The sequence below is a fragment of the Vigna angularis genome, chromosome 7 (assembly GCF_016808095.1).
Source record: "Vigna angularis cultivar LongXiaoDou No.4 chromosome 7, ASM1680809v1, whole genome shotgun sequence".
Taxonomy (NCBI): Eukaryota; Viridiplantae; Streptophyta; class Magnoliopsida; order Fabales; family Fabaceae; genus Vigna; species Vigna angularis.
The window spans coordinates 32,460,476-32,478,089 of NC_068976.1; the positions used below are offsets into that span (position 1 = coordinate 32,460,476).

At 31.8% G+C, this 17,614-nt stretch overlaps 2 protein-coding genes across 2 annotated transcripts; one reads left to right on the top strand and one right to left on the bottom strand.

The window, feature by feature from the left end:
- Positions 1-2,637: 2,637 nt before the first annotated feature.
- Positions 2,638-5,397, top strand: LOC108336339 (L-type lectin-domain containing receptor kinase VIII.2). The gene has a single exon (XM_017572758.2). It carries the CDS (start codon positions 2,782-2,784, stop codon positions 4,813-4,815), a length of 2,034 nt encoding a protein of 677 aa, XP_017428247.1. The 5' UTR covers positions 2,638-2,781; the 3' UTR covers positions 4,816-5,397.
- Positions 5,398-13,257: 7,860 nt separating this feature from the next.
- LOC108337778 (UNC93-like protein 1) lies at positions 13,258-15,926 on the bottom strand. Its single transcript, XM_017574371.2, has 3 exons — positions 15,379-15,926; positions 14,295-15,003; positions 13,258-13,647 (listed from the first exon to the last, which is right to left on the bottom strand). The coding sequence occupies exons 1-3, from the start codon at positions 15,842-15,844 to the stop codon at positions 13,479-13,481; spliced, it is 1,344 nt and encodes a 447-aa protein (XP_017429860.2). The 5' UTR covers positions 15,845-15,926; the 3' UTR covers positions 13,258-13,478.
- Positions 15,927-17,614: the final 1,688 nt, after the last annotated feature.

Sequence of the window (17,614 nt, forward strand, 5' to 3'; positions counted from 1 at the left end):
CTGAGTTCCTCTTATTTTTGTACTTAGATGTTGGAATGTCGAGTTACTCTGTTTTCGGTCTAGTGCTTTGTTTGATTGACTTGGTGACTTGCCTCGCTTGGAGGGCTTTTTGCACTTTATTAGGAAATCTTTTCTCAGTATTAAGTAATTTGAGTATCAACTCCATTATCGGTGTCAACTTTGTGATCTTTTTTTATGTTACAATCTAGTAAATTGAGTGTTAACTCTAATTTTTTCTTATATTGCAATTATTTTCATTTTATATAATATAATTTGATTTTATATCTAATTAATCCTAATTTTATAATGAAAAAAAACAATTTTATAAAAATAAAAAGCTCTAAATTATCGTTTATTTTAAACTTAAATAAAATTTTCAGTTTAAAAAAAAGATAGTTAGAAGGTCAAAAGTTCATTATTTTTGCCAAGAGATAACCTACCTCTGATTTGGATGTATTAGGCCCGTGTGACTGACCAGAATATTAGAATGTGTTGTTGGTGGGGATTCATGTTTCTTTAGAAAAATGTCTATATAAGTATTGATGAAAAAGAAAGAACTGTGTTTATGAAATAAAATTTATAGAGATATTTTAATATTTATTGTTTTTAAGTTTTAAAACTGATTTTTTTGTCATGCTTTCTTCAATTTTTTTCATTAAAACTTTTGAATGTACATTTTAATAAAAATATTATATACTATTAAAATTTACAAATAAATAAAAGTAAAATTCTCCAAAAATTCAACAATCATATAAAAGAAAATCAGATTTAAGTTCAAGTTTCTTTTTTTGAGGAAAAAACTCATGTTAATAACTTTTTTTTTTCTTTTACATTACACGTTAATAACTTCAGTGAATTAAAGTTAGCTAATGTAATCGATTACCTTTTCTAATATATGTCAAGTGAAAGAAAGCTAATCTTTTTATTGATTATAAAATGATTCTACATTAATGGTTAAAAGTTTTTAGTGCGCTGTCATTATATAAATTTTTTTATTAAGAAATAAAAAGTGAAAAAGGAAAAGAAAAATATGAAGAAATCATACTAAATTCTTGCTAAAATTACATTGCATTTATACAGAAAAAAAGAACCATTTATGAAAAATAAACATGATTTCCTACACCAAAATCATTTTATATTTTGAATTTCATATACCATGAAAAAGGAAAATTCCTCCACACATTAAGAAGTTGATCATATTTGGAAAATGACATTTAATTTTTACAATTTTTCTTTGAAGGATTTATTATTAATCTTCTTTGACTTATTCCAACTAGATTTTTTTTAGTTTGAACTGATTCATCATTCTCCTCAATATTAGAATTTATCAGGAGTTGCAAAATGGGTCAAGTAGATTTGTTTAAGCCCGACTTGAAAAATAGGTATGGTTAGGTTGGCCTACCAATTGAAAATGGATTGAAAGGGTTGTCATCCGATTGTTTCAAATCTTGGTTGAACTGTATCAAACATTGGTTGAGCTGTATCAGACCTTGGTCAAACTGTACTCGACTTTGGCTGAGTTGTATCAGACCTCAATCGAGCTATCTGAGACTTGGACTTGACTGTTATACTGTGTTAATATAAAATGTCGTAGTGCGAGTTTCAATTTCTTTTAATGAAGTTGGACTAGTGTGTTGGGTTAACTAACGCAAGATTTATATGTCCAATGGTTAGATTTGACGAATCAAATTGATTTAGGATTTTGAGTTGGAAATATTATACGAGCCTACTTATTAGACAAGACTAACATACTCATCCGTCAAACTTAATTCTTTTTACCATCTTAGAATTTTCTTCCTCATCCAACATATCAGTCTAACTTAAAAATTATTTTTAATTACTCCACAAAAATAGTTTCTTTAAATATAAAAATACTATAAAATGTGTTTACTGCGTCTATAGGATAATCTCAATATACTTTATCAAGTATTTTCTATAAGATACATTTGCATTCTAATAGGTGTTATTTAAATTTGTTTTCTATGCATATCATATGTAACAATAAATATGTTACTTATTGAAATTATTTTAACAGTAATTTTACTCTCAGTAAATATATTACTCTTACATGTTACTAATTACAAACATCATGCAGTTTATTTACTCAAAGACACATTTAAAAAAGAAAACGTTAAAAAATATTCTGTATTCTGCAATCAATAAATTGTAAATATTGATTATGGACTAAACCAATCAGAAATTGTAAAATAATAAGGAGACGGTGTTCTGCATGTTTATTTGATCCACAATTACATTTCTAAATTATCATTCTGCAGAACACATATCACAGGGAACAATATTCCGTATACATGTGTTCAAACTTGCTTGATCTAACATTTGTATCTAAATTATTATGATTATGTTTTGATTTGCATATAGGTTACGGAAATGATATGGTTGATCCAGAAAAGCAAAACTGAGTGGACCAGCAATTTTGAGCAACCAATTCTTCACCTCATATATCTCCAATGTCATATCAGACCCCACATAGCAGGTTGTGCTGCTTCCGTAATATGAGTGATATTAATCAAACTTTCTTTCATCACCCTTCATCATTTTCCTCTTCAAAATTATTTACATCACATAATTTCAATTACTTAATATCTTTTCAACTTGAGTCCAATTCATAGTCTAATCAGATTTGTTTTCTTCTGTTCTGGTTTATTAACCTTTGACACCTAATTCAACTATCTTTGCTTTATCCGTTGCATTACTACCACAATTATTAGCTCTGCCTCAAACCATATCATCCAGCTGAATTATTGGAACATCCTTTGTTCTATGCATTCAATGGCTTCTTCCTTATGCAACATCTTCCTCGTACTTTGTTTGCTTAAGGTTCTGGCCTCCATAGGGCCATACCCAGTTGCAGTTCATTCAGCTGGTGATGCTCCAATTAATGTGACAAAGCACTTTTCCTTCTACAATTTCAGCTTCAGCAACAACCCCAGACTAGTCCATGATGTGAAGCTTCTTGGCAGTGCTAAGTTCTCAGATGAAAAGGGTTCTCTTCAAATCCCAGATGAGTCACAATACGCAGACATAAGACACCAAGCTGGTAGAGGGATCTATTCCTTCCCAATTCGCCTGCTAGATCCAACCACCAAGACCCCAGCTTCCTTTCAAACAACTTTCTCTTTTCAACTCAACAATTCCACTGCCTCTGAGCAAGCTGCATATGGGGGTAGTGGCCTCACTTTCATCATTGTCCCTGATGAGTTCACTGTGGGAAGGCCCGGGCCATGGCTTGGCATGCTCAATGATGCTTGTGAAAATGACTACAAGGCAGTGGCCGTGGAGTTTGACACAAGACAGAACCCAGAGTTTGGAGATCCTAATGACAACCATGTTGGCATCAACTTAGGTACCATAGTATCTTCCAAAGTTATCAATGTTTCTGACGTTGGTGTTTCCCTTAAGGATGGTTTTGTTCACCGCGCTTGGATCACCTATGATGGTCCTCAGAGGAGAATGGACATTCGTCTTGGAAGAGCCAATGAAGAGGATTATCCTTCCACGCCTATCTTCTCAGAATCTGTGGATCTCTCTCCTTATCTGAACGAGTACATGTTTGTGGGGTTCTCAGCTTCCACTGGTAACCATACACAAATCCACAACATACTCTCTTGGAACTTCACTTCTGTAAGCCAAGCTTTTCTGCGCTTCCCTTCATCTGAAACCTGCCAGGGTAAGATCTTACTTGAGAATAGTACAGCAGCACCAACTACTGAGAAGTCTTCTAAGAATGAACCACCAAGAAGCTTTTTGATTTTTATGGCATCTGTGGCATTGGCTCTGGCTCTTTTCCTTGGCTTTTACTTCATCAGCAGGCACAGGAGAAATGCTTCCAAGATAAAGACTTCAGTGGAGACAGAGATTCACTTGCCAAGGCCTCCAAACAAACCACGCCGCTTCACATTTTCTCAACTTTCATCTTCAACTCGGTCATTCAGTGAGATAGAGTTGCTTGGCAGTGATTCTAGAGGAGAATACTACAGAGGAAAGCTTTCTAATGGAAGCCAGGTGGCTGTGAAAAGGTTCTCAACTCAGTTTCTCCACACACATGGATCAGACAAGAAGCGTTTGCTGAAGGAAATCAAAGTCATTGGCCATGTTCGCCACCCGAATTTGCTTCCTGTCAGAGGGTGGTGTCAAGACAACCATGAAATCATGGTGGTCTATGACTTTGTTCCCAATGGCAGCCTAGACAAATGGTTATTTGGGGCTGGTGTTCTTCCATGGACTAGGAGATTCAAAGTTATTAAGGATGTAGCTGATGGCTTGAGCTTCCTCCACACTAAGCACCTAGCCCACAAGAACTTGAAATGCAGCAGTGTGTTTCTAGATGTCAACTTCAGAGCTGTTTTGGGTGATTTTGGCTTTGTGCTGTTGGGGGCAGAATCAAAACAGTTTGAGTCAGCAGTGTGCCATGGTGCAGACGTGTTTGAGTTTGGTGTCCTTGTGTTGGAAGTGATAGCTGGAAGGGTAAGGGATGAGAAAGAGGAGGGAAATCCAGAAGAGAGGAACCTATTGGATTATGCTTGGAACTTGCATCAGATTGATGAGAAAGTTAAGCTTGTGGACAGAAGGATGGGATCATTGATCAACTTGGAGCAGGCAATTCGTGTTCTCGAAATCGGGTTGCTTTGCACCTTAAATGAGAACAAAGGAAGACCCTCAATGGAGCAAGTGGTGGAGTTTTTTCTGAACATGGATAAGCCCATTCCTGAACTGCCAAGAACTCGCCCTGTTTCCTTGTTCCCCTATAATAGCGCCAACACAGGACTTTGCAATACATATTCTTGCACTTTTTAGGCAAGTCATGATCTTGGTGAATGATTATGTGGGAGATGTAAGAATAAATGTTGAAGGGACCATTCTTAAGCCTGCAACAATGGATTGGATTGATTTTCCAAATGCTGCAAGTGCTTAAAGTTTGTGTGTTTGTGACATGCTACATAAATAGTGTTGTATTTAGCCTGGGGTATTCAATTTCAGCATGCTTTGGCATTTCTCTACAAGATTCAAAGCTCGAGGTTAGGAGGATTTGTGCCTCCGTTTAGAGTCCATCTAGCTACATGGCAAGTGAAAGATGGTTGATAATGGTAAAAAGGGAAAACATAATCAATACTATTTTTATGAAGAAATGTTAAATTGTATGAATCAAAGCTCAAGTGTACTTTGTTTTACCCCGACCAGTTCTTTAGCCCCAAGGCCATTACTCTGATTATTTTGTTTTTGGTTTGTGCATGAAATTATGATTGGGCTATTGTGTTTTTATGTCAAGGTAACACTGAAAAAGGCAATGAGAATTCTTCTTCTTAGCCTTTTAGTGATGTCTGTCTATCATTTTTGTACAAATTACTACCAATAAAGGGCCTAATATTCAAATCACAATGCATTATGCTTGTATTGATAATTTTCCAACAAGATTGAAGGTACTTTTGTAACAACGAAAATATATTAATTTTAGTGGATAGTTGGTTGTTCCATATAGCATGTAAATCGCATGTAGTTTACAATATGTTTTTTTTCGGTTATGGAATTAAAGTTAGTTGTTTACTAAGTCACATTTGTCTTGAAAGTCTGAAGTCTTCACTTCGTCATTCGTCCTAGCAGACTGTTTGGTTGAACTTGGAGGTTACCTGCAAAAGATATTTCGATGTCAAAGTCAATAAAAGTTCGACAATTCTAACAATTAACGTGTATTAAATACAATCACCTACTTCTTTATCTGAAACTTGTATTTATAAATTTGGAATGAGCTTTAGATTAGCAATAGCCTAGTTACAGTCCAATTAATTATAATCATTATTTGTCTTAAACTGATTTGTGTTAGACCTAATTCTTTTGTAGGTTGATTGTTCGATCTTATCTTATCTACTCGGTCAATGTACAATTGTGAGGTCATACGATACATCTTCGATTTTTAATTGATATAATGATGATTTTATTTAGCTTTTTTATGGTCATATCTATAATATCTTATTGGTGAAGGAGTAGGGATTATGAAGGTGCAATGGAAATTGCTAAAGTAACGAAACAAATTGGAAATTTTTTAGATTAGTGAAACATCTTGCAATGATAAAAATGGGAGATGATTCCTTTTAAAATTATGTTTACACCAATTCAAGAATTACAATGAAACTCCAAATACTAAAGAATCAAGATGTTATGAAATAAGTTTGTACAGGGTGAGACTGCCAGCAGTCAATACAATAACTATATAAACACCAGTTAGCTACTTACAATGTAAACTTAAAAGGAAATAGAAAATAACAGTAACCTCTAGTCATTTAACCTCCAATTATTATTACGATTGCAAGTCTTCTATTAAATGTGCTTGTAGGGTTTCAAGTCGTCATTGTCACAAACTTTGATGGTGTAGTATATTCTAGGCTTAATTACCTACTTAGTTCCCATGTTAGGAGGTAATTTTCTGTTTAGTACCCGGTTTTAAAAATGTAGGCATTTGGTACTTATGTTTTGAAATTTGTATCAATTCAATCTTATCCAGTTAACGGCGTTATAATTGATGCGAGAAATTAAGGACGTTAATGAAGATGCATTCAAACATTTGATAGCTATTCCACCCAGGCTATCATTAACGTCCTTAATTTCTCGCATCAATTATAACGCCGTTAACTGGATAGGATTGAATTGATACAAATTTCAAAACATAGGTACCAAATGCCTACATTTTTAAAACCGGGTACTAAACAGAAAATTACCTCCTAACATGGGGACTAAGTAGGTAATTAAGCCTATATTCTAAAAGAGAATAGATTTGACGACACAAGGCACAAAACATTTGTGATATTTATAATCCTTTATCCATCATAGAGTTACAAAATTGTGGGAACATGGTACCAAACTTTCCACAAAACTCCTCTAATAATCGATTGCAAAACGGACCATATTTTTGGGCAATATTTTTGAACGTGAATATCTCATATTATACTCGTATTCCTATAAATTAGGAGTTGAACATGGGGAATTGCCAACATTCTTTTACTTGGTCCATTTATCCCATTATCAACCAAAACAAGAAGCTAAATATATGAACCATGGTGATAGGTCCTCTGAATTTAACTATTATCTCCCATATATTACAATATATCAAGTCTCTCATCAAAGACCCTGTCTAGTCTAGTCTAAATTAAATGAAATTTTTTAAAGTAAACAAATATGTGCACAACAAATGAGAAAATTTTAATGATTGTCACGACATGGAACCAAGTCCCATTTGCACTATACATGATGCTTAAAATTCTTTGGTGGCACGCCTTTAGTAAAAGGGTCGACAATCATCAATTTAATACTAACGTGTTCAATGATCACTTTCTTTTCTTTAACATGTTCTCTTATAGTTAGATATTTAATTTCAATGTCCTTCAACTTCTACTTCTATTATTCTTAGCTATGAATACCGCAACAAAGTTATTACAATATAACTTCAATGGCCAGCAATTTAGTCCACAACTCTAAGTCCAAATAAAAACTCTTCAACCAAACATTATGTGAGGTAGTCTCAAAACAAGAAATGAACTCAATCTCTATAGTGGAAGTAGCAATCAAGGTTTGCTTTTTGCTACTCCAAGATACAACTCCACAAGTTAGCATAAAAAAAATAATCAAATGTATATTTTCTAGTATCAATGCAACCAACAAAATCTGAATCAAAATAGCCTATCACCTCCAAATTATTAGTTCGTCTATAGATGAGCATGATATCCTTTGTTCCTTTATTACTCTAATATCTTCCCTAAAATTCCAATTGCGGATGCAATGTCAGGTGCAAACTTGAGCATACATCATACTTCTGACAATTAAAGCATATGAAATATTTTTCATATGATCCCTTTCAAGATTAATTTTTGCGCTAACCTAATTCAAGCTTATCACCCTTCACAATAGGAGCTACACTCGATGAATAATTTTTCATATTAAACCTCTCTAAATAACCTTGATGATATAGGTCTTTTGAGACAAACACTAAATACCTTGAGATCTTTCTCTAGGGATCTTAATGTCTATGACATAAGATGCCTCACCTATATCTTTTATATCAAAGTTCTTTAAGAGAAACTATTTCACCTCATATAACATTCCATTATCATTATTTGCAAGAAAAATGTCATCCACATATAGAACAAGAAAGCAATGTTTGCTATTATTAACCTTTTGGTATATTCATTGATCCATGATGTTTTCTTCAAAACCAAATGAAGAAATAACTTCATGAATTTTAAATAGCATTAACGTGAAGCTTGTTTTAAATCATAGATGGATTTATTAAGCTTACAAACTAAATGCTCTCCACCACTAGAGGAGAATCCTTTAAGTTGTTTCATGTAAAACTTTTCCTCTAAGACAATATTAAGGAAGGTCATTTTCATATCCATATGATGTAACTAAAAATTAAAATGAGCTACTAATGCCATGATTACACATAAAGAATATTTTTGAGATACAAGAGAGAAAGTTTCCTTGTAATTGATTCCTTTGAGTGAACCGTTTGACAACAAGTCTTGTTTTATGTTTCTCAATATTACCTTGTTCAGCCTTTCTAAGTTTTAAAGACTCATATATGCATCCAATGAAAATTACACCATTAGATAACTCAACAAGATCCCATACTTGATTAGATGTCATTGAATCCATCTCATCTTTCATAGCATTATACAACAAATTCAAGTTATTAGAACTTTGTCTTGTGAGAACGTTTTAGGATCATTTTTTGCTCCAACGTTATAATTTGATTCTTGTAGATAAACCTCATAATCATTAGCAGTTCTTGATCTTTTGATTCTTGTAGATATTCTTAGTGTTGCTTCACTATCTTGATGAGAAACTTGTTGTTCAATTGGTTCTCCAACATTTATATTTTGTTCCTCATCAACTTGATCTACATTATCATCTTCAACAACTTGTGGAACTCGAATAATTGGTTGTCTAATATGCTCTTGAACTCGAAGAGCATTGTTGACCTACTTGTTTTAATCCCAGCAAGTGCACAAGATCAATTGTAGTACAACAAGTATCGTATCCACAACGACTTATGTGAATATTCAAGTAATCTAAACATGTATGATTTGCTATAATTGTTTCAATGGTGATGTTGTGAATTGTTGAAATGTGGCTCTAAAAAGAGGGGGGCGAGGGGTGAATAGAGTCTGGAAATAAATTCAAAATCTACGTGCACAAATATACAAAGACAAGCGAACTAACCATTAAAAGTAAAAGTGTAAGGAAAGAGAAAATGGACACAAGAGATTTATATGGGTTCACCTCCATACGAGGCCATGTCTACACTCTTAAGCAATCTACTTAAGAAATTTTATAATCAACACCTTTGACTAGAAATGAGTATCACCCTCTTAAGGTACACAAATACAAACTTCTTTAGGCTACCCCAAGTATCGATCTCTCAAGGTATCATGTCTCAATCTTCTCATGTGAACAATAACTCTCAATTATAATGAATAATTAGAAAACACTCTCACAACAAGAGTGTACAATATAGCTCACAGGTTATAGCTTCACTAAGTGAACGATATATTGTTTGCTCTCAACCTAATTCATTAACTATTAATGACATGACAATTTCTCAACACTTTTATCTTTTTCAATTCTCTTTGTTAATCTTCTCATAAGTCTTTGCATTCTTTATATAGTTGCTACATTTGATAGTCGTTGACAATTCAAATTACAACTTTTATCACAATCTTTTTGATATAAAATGATTTAATCAATTTTTTAATTTGATTTTTTAACTTAAATCTTCAACGTCATTTTTCAAGACTTCAATTATAAATATGTTGATGTTCTTCAAGTTCACAATTATTGTGTTAAGGAAACTTTGTGCAATATGTTTCTACATTTGAATTGTTAGAGCATTACTATTTTATATTGAATTAAATAATTTGTTCATAAATATTTTCTAATACTCATTTGATTTGAATGTTTGATTAAAATACTTTCTTCTTTTTAGAATGTAATTATCACAAGATAACTTTCTTGAATGTTATAGCTGATATCATCAATTCTTTGTTTCAAATACTTAGATCATATCAATTCATATTATAATTTAGAAAATAAAGCATTAAAGATAAGAAAGTGGCTTGTAATTCACTCTTCTGATTAAACCATCAAATACCTTAGTGGTCTAATGCTTTGTGTTATTTAGGAACCAAAACTATAACACCCTGATTATGTAGCAATCTTGTGTTTGGTCATAATGACGAGTGAGAAAGAATATTGTGTTTAGTGTGGTATTTACACCTAATTTAGGAAAGTTTTTGGAAAATGAAATACTTGGGTAAGAAGATGCATTAACGTTTATCCTTTATTTAAAATCTTTGAAGATAGAAGGAAATTTTCGGTGCAGGCTAAGGTGTGTGGTTGAAGGGGTATGTAGGATCTTCACGTGGTGCAGTTCTTGCATGTGGGGTTTGTTGCAATTGTGTCGGTACTTTTTCAAGTATTGGTCCAAAATCTACGTCACGTTTGGAACGCTGAACCTTGCAGGCTTTGCCAGGGTTTGCAGTTTGGCAGCAGTGTTTGCAGGGTTTGCGGCTGGAGGTAGTTTAATGCGTGGTTTGGGCTTTTACGTGGCTGGAGAGCGGCTTTGTTCAGGTTTTATTTCATGGGCCAGCTATTGCGATGGTCTTTTTGGAACACCAAGGTCTGCAGCAAATACGTTTGAGGGTTTGGAGAAGTATAACTTCTTTTGAGGTTTTATAATTTTTGGGGCTGGTTTCAGGATTATTATGATTGGGGAAACTATCTTCCTCTCAATCTTTCAAATGTATGAACAGTTATATTTGTCCATCTTTAATAAAGCGTGTAACATTCCTTTATCATAATTATTATTTTTATAAAAGAGATAGGATTTCTGTACTAATTTTTGAAGAAGTTTGGAAGAGTGTAAAATCATTTGTATGGACGTGTTTTATTGACAAAAAAGATAAACCGTTTACACATTTAATTTTTTTTTGTAATAGACTTTATGTGATTTTGAAACATTTGGATTAATGGAAAACTATTTTACTTGGTAAAGGTTTTGGGAATTTGTTTTTCCTCTCTTAAAAGACATATAAAAGGTTTTGACTATTGACACTTTAAAATTTATCTTGTGACATTATGTGTGTTTTTTCTTGGACGTCTCAATCAAGCTCACAAAAATTCAATATTGGAGTATTGAACCTTTTTTAGAGTATTGACAATTGAAAATGATTTTTTCAATAGTACATTGACATTTGTCTTTAGATGATTATACTAAGAATAAGTCTCGAGGTTTGTATACATGTGTATTGGTTTGACATTGATTTATTATCTGATTTACTTAATAAAATTTTGGTGAAAATGTCAGGATTTACGTTTATTTTTTACGTGAAGTATGAAAAATTGTCTCTATTTTGTTCAAATTAAAAATGAGTAGTCATTATCTATTTAATTGTAGACAATTACAACAAGATGATAATGATACTTATGGTGAGAAACAAATAGTGGTGAAATCTTTGGTGGAGCCTAAAGGGCAACATACTATTCAGTCACAGTTATATTTGTGTTGTGAATAAATCTTCTCTTAGTAAGAATCTAGATGTTAGTCTTTGGAGGATGTTAATGGAGTCTGATTTTTTACTTGATATGCCTTTTTTGGAGTATGTCACTTGCATTACTTTATCGAGTTTATGTTATGTGTCAATTACCGTTCTAAATTTTCCAACAAGTGCCATGGTTCGATTGTAGTACAATAAGGTCGTATCCACATGAATTTGGTTTGATAAAACAATAACTTATGATCTATTCAAGTTTGTCAATAAAACAATGATAAAAGTTTGACATATTTAAACAATTTTATTAAATAATGAAAATAAGTTATGCTAATTAAGATACTGGAACTGAACTTGGTTACTCTTCCTCCATTGCACTGCTTTAACTTACTATAAATTATATTTTTTATTTTAGTGTTCTAAAAGTTATCTATAAGGTCATTCTAAATTTATCCTTGGCATTTAGAACATAAGGTTATTAGACCCAATGTGATTCCTCACCCTTTTTTATAACTTATTTACTCTTCATTATGTAATTAAAGGCAAAATGCGTTGTTTTACTAAAATTCACATCAAATTCAAACAAGATAAGTGTCTAAATGATATGCAATTATAAGTAAACTTGACACTAATCGGTTTACCATGATACATTCACCACATAGTAGTTTTGAAACATTCTTAATTCTTTGATGTGTAAGGAAATTCATTTTATAGAGGAATTGAAATTAGCTACTAAATAGATGTTTGATGAGAGAAAAGATTTTAATATTGAAGATCATGATGAGTCTGTTTAAACTATAAGAAAACCAGACAGTGGTCAACCAAATAAAGTTAATATTAAATCCTCCAAAACAAGGACTTCGAAAAAGTAAGTTTTTTAAAAACTTTTTCATATTTTTACTTAGTATATCAAAAATAGATTTTTTTTGCCTGTCATAATATAATTTTATTATGAATTTGATAGGGTACCTGTTTTTTCTTTAATTAAATTTTCATGTACCTGTTTTTTCTTTAATTAAATTTTCATGTAATGATAATAATGTTTAACATAAACATATGTTTTATAGTTGTGTAATTAATTGGTTTATATTAAAATGTGAAAATATATTATAGATTAAATTTAAATTTTTTATCATAATTTTTGTTATGTATGCATATAAAATTGAAATAATGTAATTGACCTATTTAGTTTAAATTTAAGTTATATTTTTGTATTTTCATATTGTGGACTATTTTGCCTTTTAGTATGTAGTCAGAGTAATTAGTCTTCAATCTTTCCAAAATTAAGAAACTTTTATATTTTTAAATAAAAGTTAAATATATTTTTAGTTACTTTGTTGCGAAAATGAAATTCGTCCTTGTCTCAAATTTTAGTATATTTTAATTCTGAAACTTAAAAAATGAATGAATATAATTCTTTTAATTCAATTACATTATTTTTTATTGGCTTATTATACGGAAAGTTGATATTAAAGCGAGAACTTGTTAAACAGTGTTGTCAAACAGTATAAACAATTCAAATGTTAGTTTGAAACATGTTTAACACATAAAGTAAAATTAAAATAGTTGGATTAAAATGACTATATTAATTATTTAAAATAAGTTTGAAGACTAAAATATATCAAAATTTAAATAAAAATACAAAATTCTAATTTTACATCAAAAGTTCATAAATTAAAAATATACTTAACCCTTTAAATATTATTTACAATACAACTAAAAAATAAATTACACTCATTGTTTTATCTGAATTTATCAAACTCCAACACACTCTTTATTGATTTCAACAAATGAAACTAAAAAGAAATTTACAAGACAAACATATGAAGAGGACATTGTTATATCATCATCTGCTGCTGATAGAACAAACTTGATCCATGACAGGTTCCTCAGCCTTGTATATATATATATATATTCTCCCTATTGATCTTTCACAGCAAACATGACCAAAACAAAGAGTAATGGATAGCTTATTGTTGTGAGCACCCAATTCACTACCAACTGGGACATCAAACACACATTGTGTTCATCTACTTGCCATGCAACAGCAATCCCTGCACTTTGTATTCCTTTAAACAAACCACTGTACCTGTATACATATTTACATAACTCATTTACTACCTCTTTTAATTCAACAACTAAGGCACATAGAAGAATTAAGCACTGTTTAATGATGAACTTTTTATTCAACTCACAAGTTATTAACATCACTTTCAATTCAAAATCTCAAAATTTTAAGTTAAAAATAATGTCGATTCTTATGTTAATTAAACTCAAATTATATATATATATATATATATATATATATATATATATATATATGATTTTTTTAATGAGTATTCTCTCTAAAGAAAACCCATCAGATGATAACCTGATGCAGAACCTCTGCTCAATAATTTGACTAAAATAGTGTATATTAATGATGATCATCAATCCATGAACTAGCTCCTAGAATTTATTCAAGTGTCAAACAAAGTTCTAGAAAGCATATTTGGTAAGTCTATAATTGCATTTGTTGTGAAACACTATTATCGGATATGTGAATGTTCAGTTATCAGAAGCTATGTTTAGAGATTTAGCATGATAGGAGTAAAATATGTATAGGGATTACACTAATATACTCTTGTATTAAACGATGTTAATAACTTTATTAACACAATTCTCAATAATATTTCATGGGAATTACGTTATTAATCTACCCGCAGACACTACTATAATTAGTCTGAACTAATTTACCTGCTGAGGATCTCAGAATCATCAGCCAGGGCTCCAATAACCCAATAGACCAAGCTCTGGAACATGGCATCTAGCAATCCAAAACTAAAGTACAAGACAAAAGGTTCAGCAAATCCTGAGTGCTTAAAATCCAACTTTTCTGGCAAAACATTGGAGTTGTACCTAAGCTGATTAGCAAGTGCACCACCCCAAATTGCAGTCCCAAGAACACCAACCACCACAACTCCCAGCAACCCTCTCACCCTTCTCCTCTCAAAGCTGAAATCCAGCAGATAACCAATTCCAACAGAACCCAGCATCTGAGCCCCCCAATAGAACACACTGCTGAACCCTCTAGTCCTCAAATTAAACAGTGCTCCATTCACATCATTGAACTGGTAAGGGTAAAAGAAGTTGCTGGACCAAGCTGCGGGAACCATAAGAAGAACCTTCCAATTGGAAAACAACTTGCGAATTTCCACACACTCGGTGGACACATTGGAGTACACCATGCTGGTGCACCTACTCCCATCATCACGAACCACTTTGCTTGCAGGCAAGATGGCCAACGACAAGAGGGTCCCCACTGACATAAAGCACATGAAACCTATGTAGGTTCCATCATTCACAGAAGCAGCCTCACTACGATGGTAGTTCAAGATGAAAGGAATCATGCCACCAATTACTCCACCCATGTTGAAGATGCTCCAGAAAATAGATATGTAAGTGCCTTTCATCGGTAACAGTTGTGATAATCAGTATCTTCAGAATATTAGTCAAAAAATCAATATAAAACATTTTACTTTTTATTTCGTAACTGGTAACATAAACATGTTTTCTGACATTTTCCTAAGATAGACGACGACAGATTCTCCTATTTATAGATCTGATGTAATGAAACTAGCATCTTAAGGAGTGTTTGAATCATCCTTTGAAGCACTTCAAGCATACATTCTCACTTTTTAAGGCAGTAAACACAAAAGCAGCTGTCATACCATATCAAGAAATAAATTTTAAGTCTAATCCAATCCTACAAGATCAATTATTTACAAAGTTTCAAACACATATAATTGAGTCAAACCATAAAGCGAAGATTTCTTTCTACCTTTTCTATTGGTTGGAGGGTAAGATGTCATGATTGCACCTTGTGCTGCCCACAAGAGGCCTGCTCCTACACCAAGGAGAGCACCGGAAAGAATGGCAAAGGCTTGGTGGTGGTGATGGTTGTAGTAGAGTAAGGAGGATGTGTAGAGGACGTAGGTGGAACATCCTGCGAGAAGGGTAAGGTGAGGTCCTAGGATGTTGTAGATGGCGCCGCCAAGGGTGCCAAACAAGGAAAAAGTGGTGTAGAGGGCAGTGAGGGAGTTGTTGGAGGCAGTGTGGTTCAGTTGGCCTCCACCACCCATTCCTGAGAGAGCGTTGAACATGCCCGGGCAGCAAAAGCAGACAACACCAACGAGGATCACTTGAACTAGTGGCGAGTTGTACCTTAAAAAGGGTAATCGTGAACTTTTACAGGTTTCAGATTGTTGGACTTGGTTGCTTGATTCTTCATCTCCATTGGAAACCATTAAGAAATGAGTTGAATTTGGTGCCTCAGTGTGCAGTGTTATGTGTAAGTGTGTGAGAAAGATAATGGAGTTTTAGACACATGCTGATATATATACAAAGGAAATAGAGTATAAGGTGTAACTAAACAATGTAACTCAAATTATGTAAGTTGTTCTACTCCTACTAATTTCAATGTTTGATTAAAGACTTCTATTACAACTTAGTAGACTTTCTTTGTCGATCTATAACCATTATGTAAGTTATTACAACATAGAATGTGGTCTTTTTATATTTATGATGGTTCAAAAACTGATATAAATCTTTTTTTAACGGATATAAAAAAGTCTTATTCGAATTAGTGTTTGTAATTCTAGTTTAGAAGGAAACAAGAATACTAAGAATAGAATTAACAGAAGATAGAAAAACATAAAGTAATGTCATCAGAAACTTGATAAATTAAATCAACATCAGTACCTTATTCCCTTCTCTAAAAGCATTCCATTGCATGCATTATCTTCCTTACAAAGTTTGCAAAAGGAATAAAAAACTCGATATCTGTCACGGAATCTAATTCTATAACAGTAAGATTGTAACCTCAATTAATACCCAACCCAAATGTTGAAGAATATAATCAATAACTCTACTTTGGAAAATTGGAAAATTTGATTGACCATGCCCCTAACCTACAGAAGAATGTGTACCGCATATTCCCTCTTTCCTCTGCATTTCTTAACTTCACATATTTATCCAATGAAATGTGAACAGATTATCATCTATTTGTGAAAATTTTCTTCTTACTATTTAAATATAAGATAAGAAATATAACTGATTTCAAGAAGAGTATTGGTATACTTTATAATATACCTTTTCGAAGTCTTATTTGACTCTGTAAAACAGTCTTGTGCCATCTAAATATAAATATAGTAATATTATTTGAATGTCATGTTGGTAACATAATAGCTAAACTTAAATATGAAGATTAATTTAATGAATTTTTCAGTCTGTAATTAAGAATGCCTAACACATACACACTTACAAATTCTAGGCGAATCTTATATTGGGTAAAAGTGATTAAAGTGAACAGTAAATAAATAAAAAAAATCATAAATATATTATCTTAAAAGTTTTGAGTGAAAATAAGTTTTATTTTTTTACATTAATTTTGTCCCTAATATATTGATGTCAAATATTCTTTTTTATTATACATATATTAAAATAAATTATTTAATATAATAATAATTTTTTATCTCAAAAAACTAGAACATCTATTTTTTCTTTAAGGTACATTTTAATTAACATGTCTCTAGAATTAGTTTTTGACCTTAAAATCTTATTTATGAATTTATTTTCTGCCATTTACTTTTTCTTTGTTTCAATTGAAGAAATTAAAATAATTCTCTTGTCATTTTGTCTTTATTTTAAAAAATATATAATTAAAAACTGACATACCAGTTTTCTAATTATAATATTATATTTTTAAATTAGGATAAAGTATCCTTTGTTTTTTTCTTTTTAATTTTTCCAAAGTTCAAGTTTCGTCTTCCATTTTTTTCAAAAGTATTATACTTTTGTCCACAGACATGTTTTACAACTATTTATCATTGTCATCAAATCTTAACTATAGTAATTTTGAAGACTAAAAAAAAATTCTGAATTAAAAGAAAATATTAGGGTAATTTTTTCATCGAACGAAAACCAAATTTAATTTTTTTAGAGAAACAAAACCATGTTTTATCTTTTTAAATCATTAATAATTTTTGGTAGTATTATATTTTATTCTCAAAGCTGGT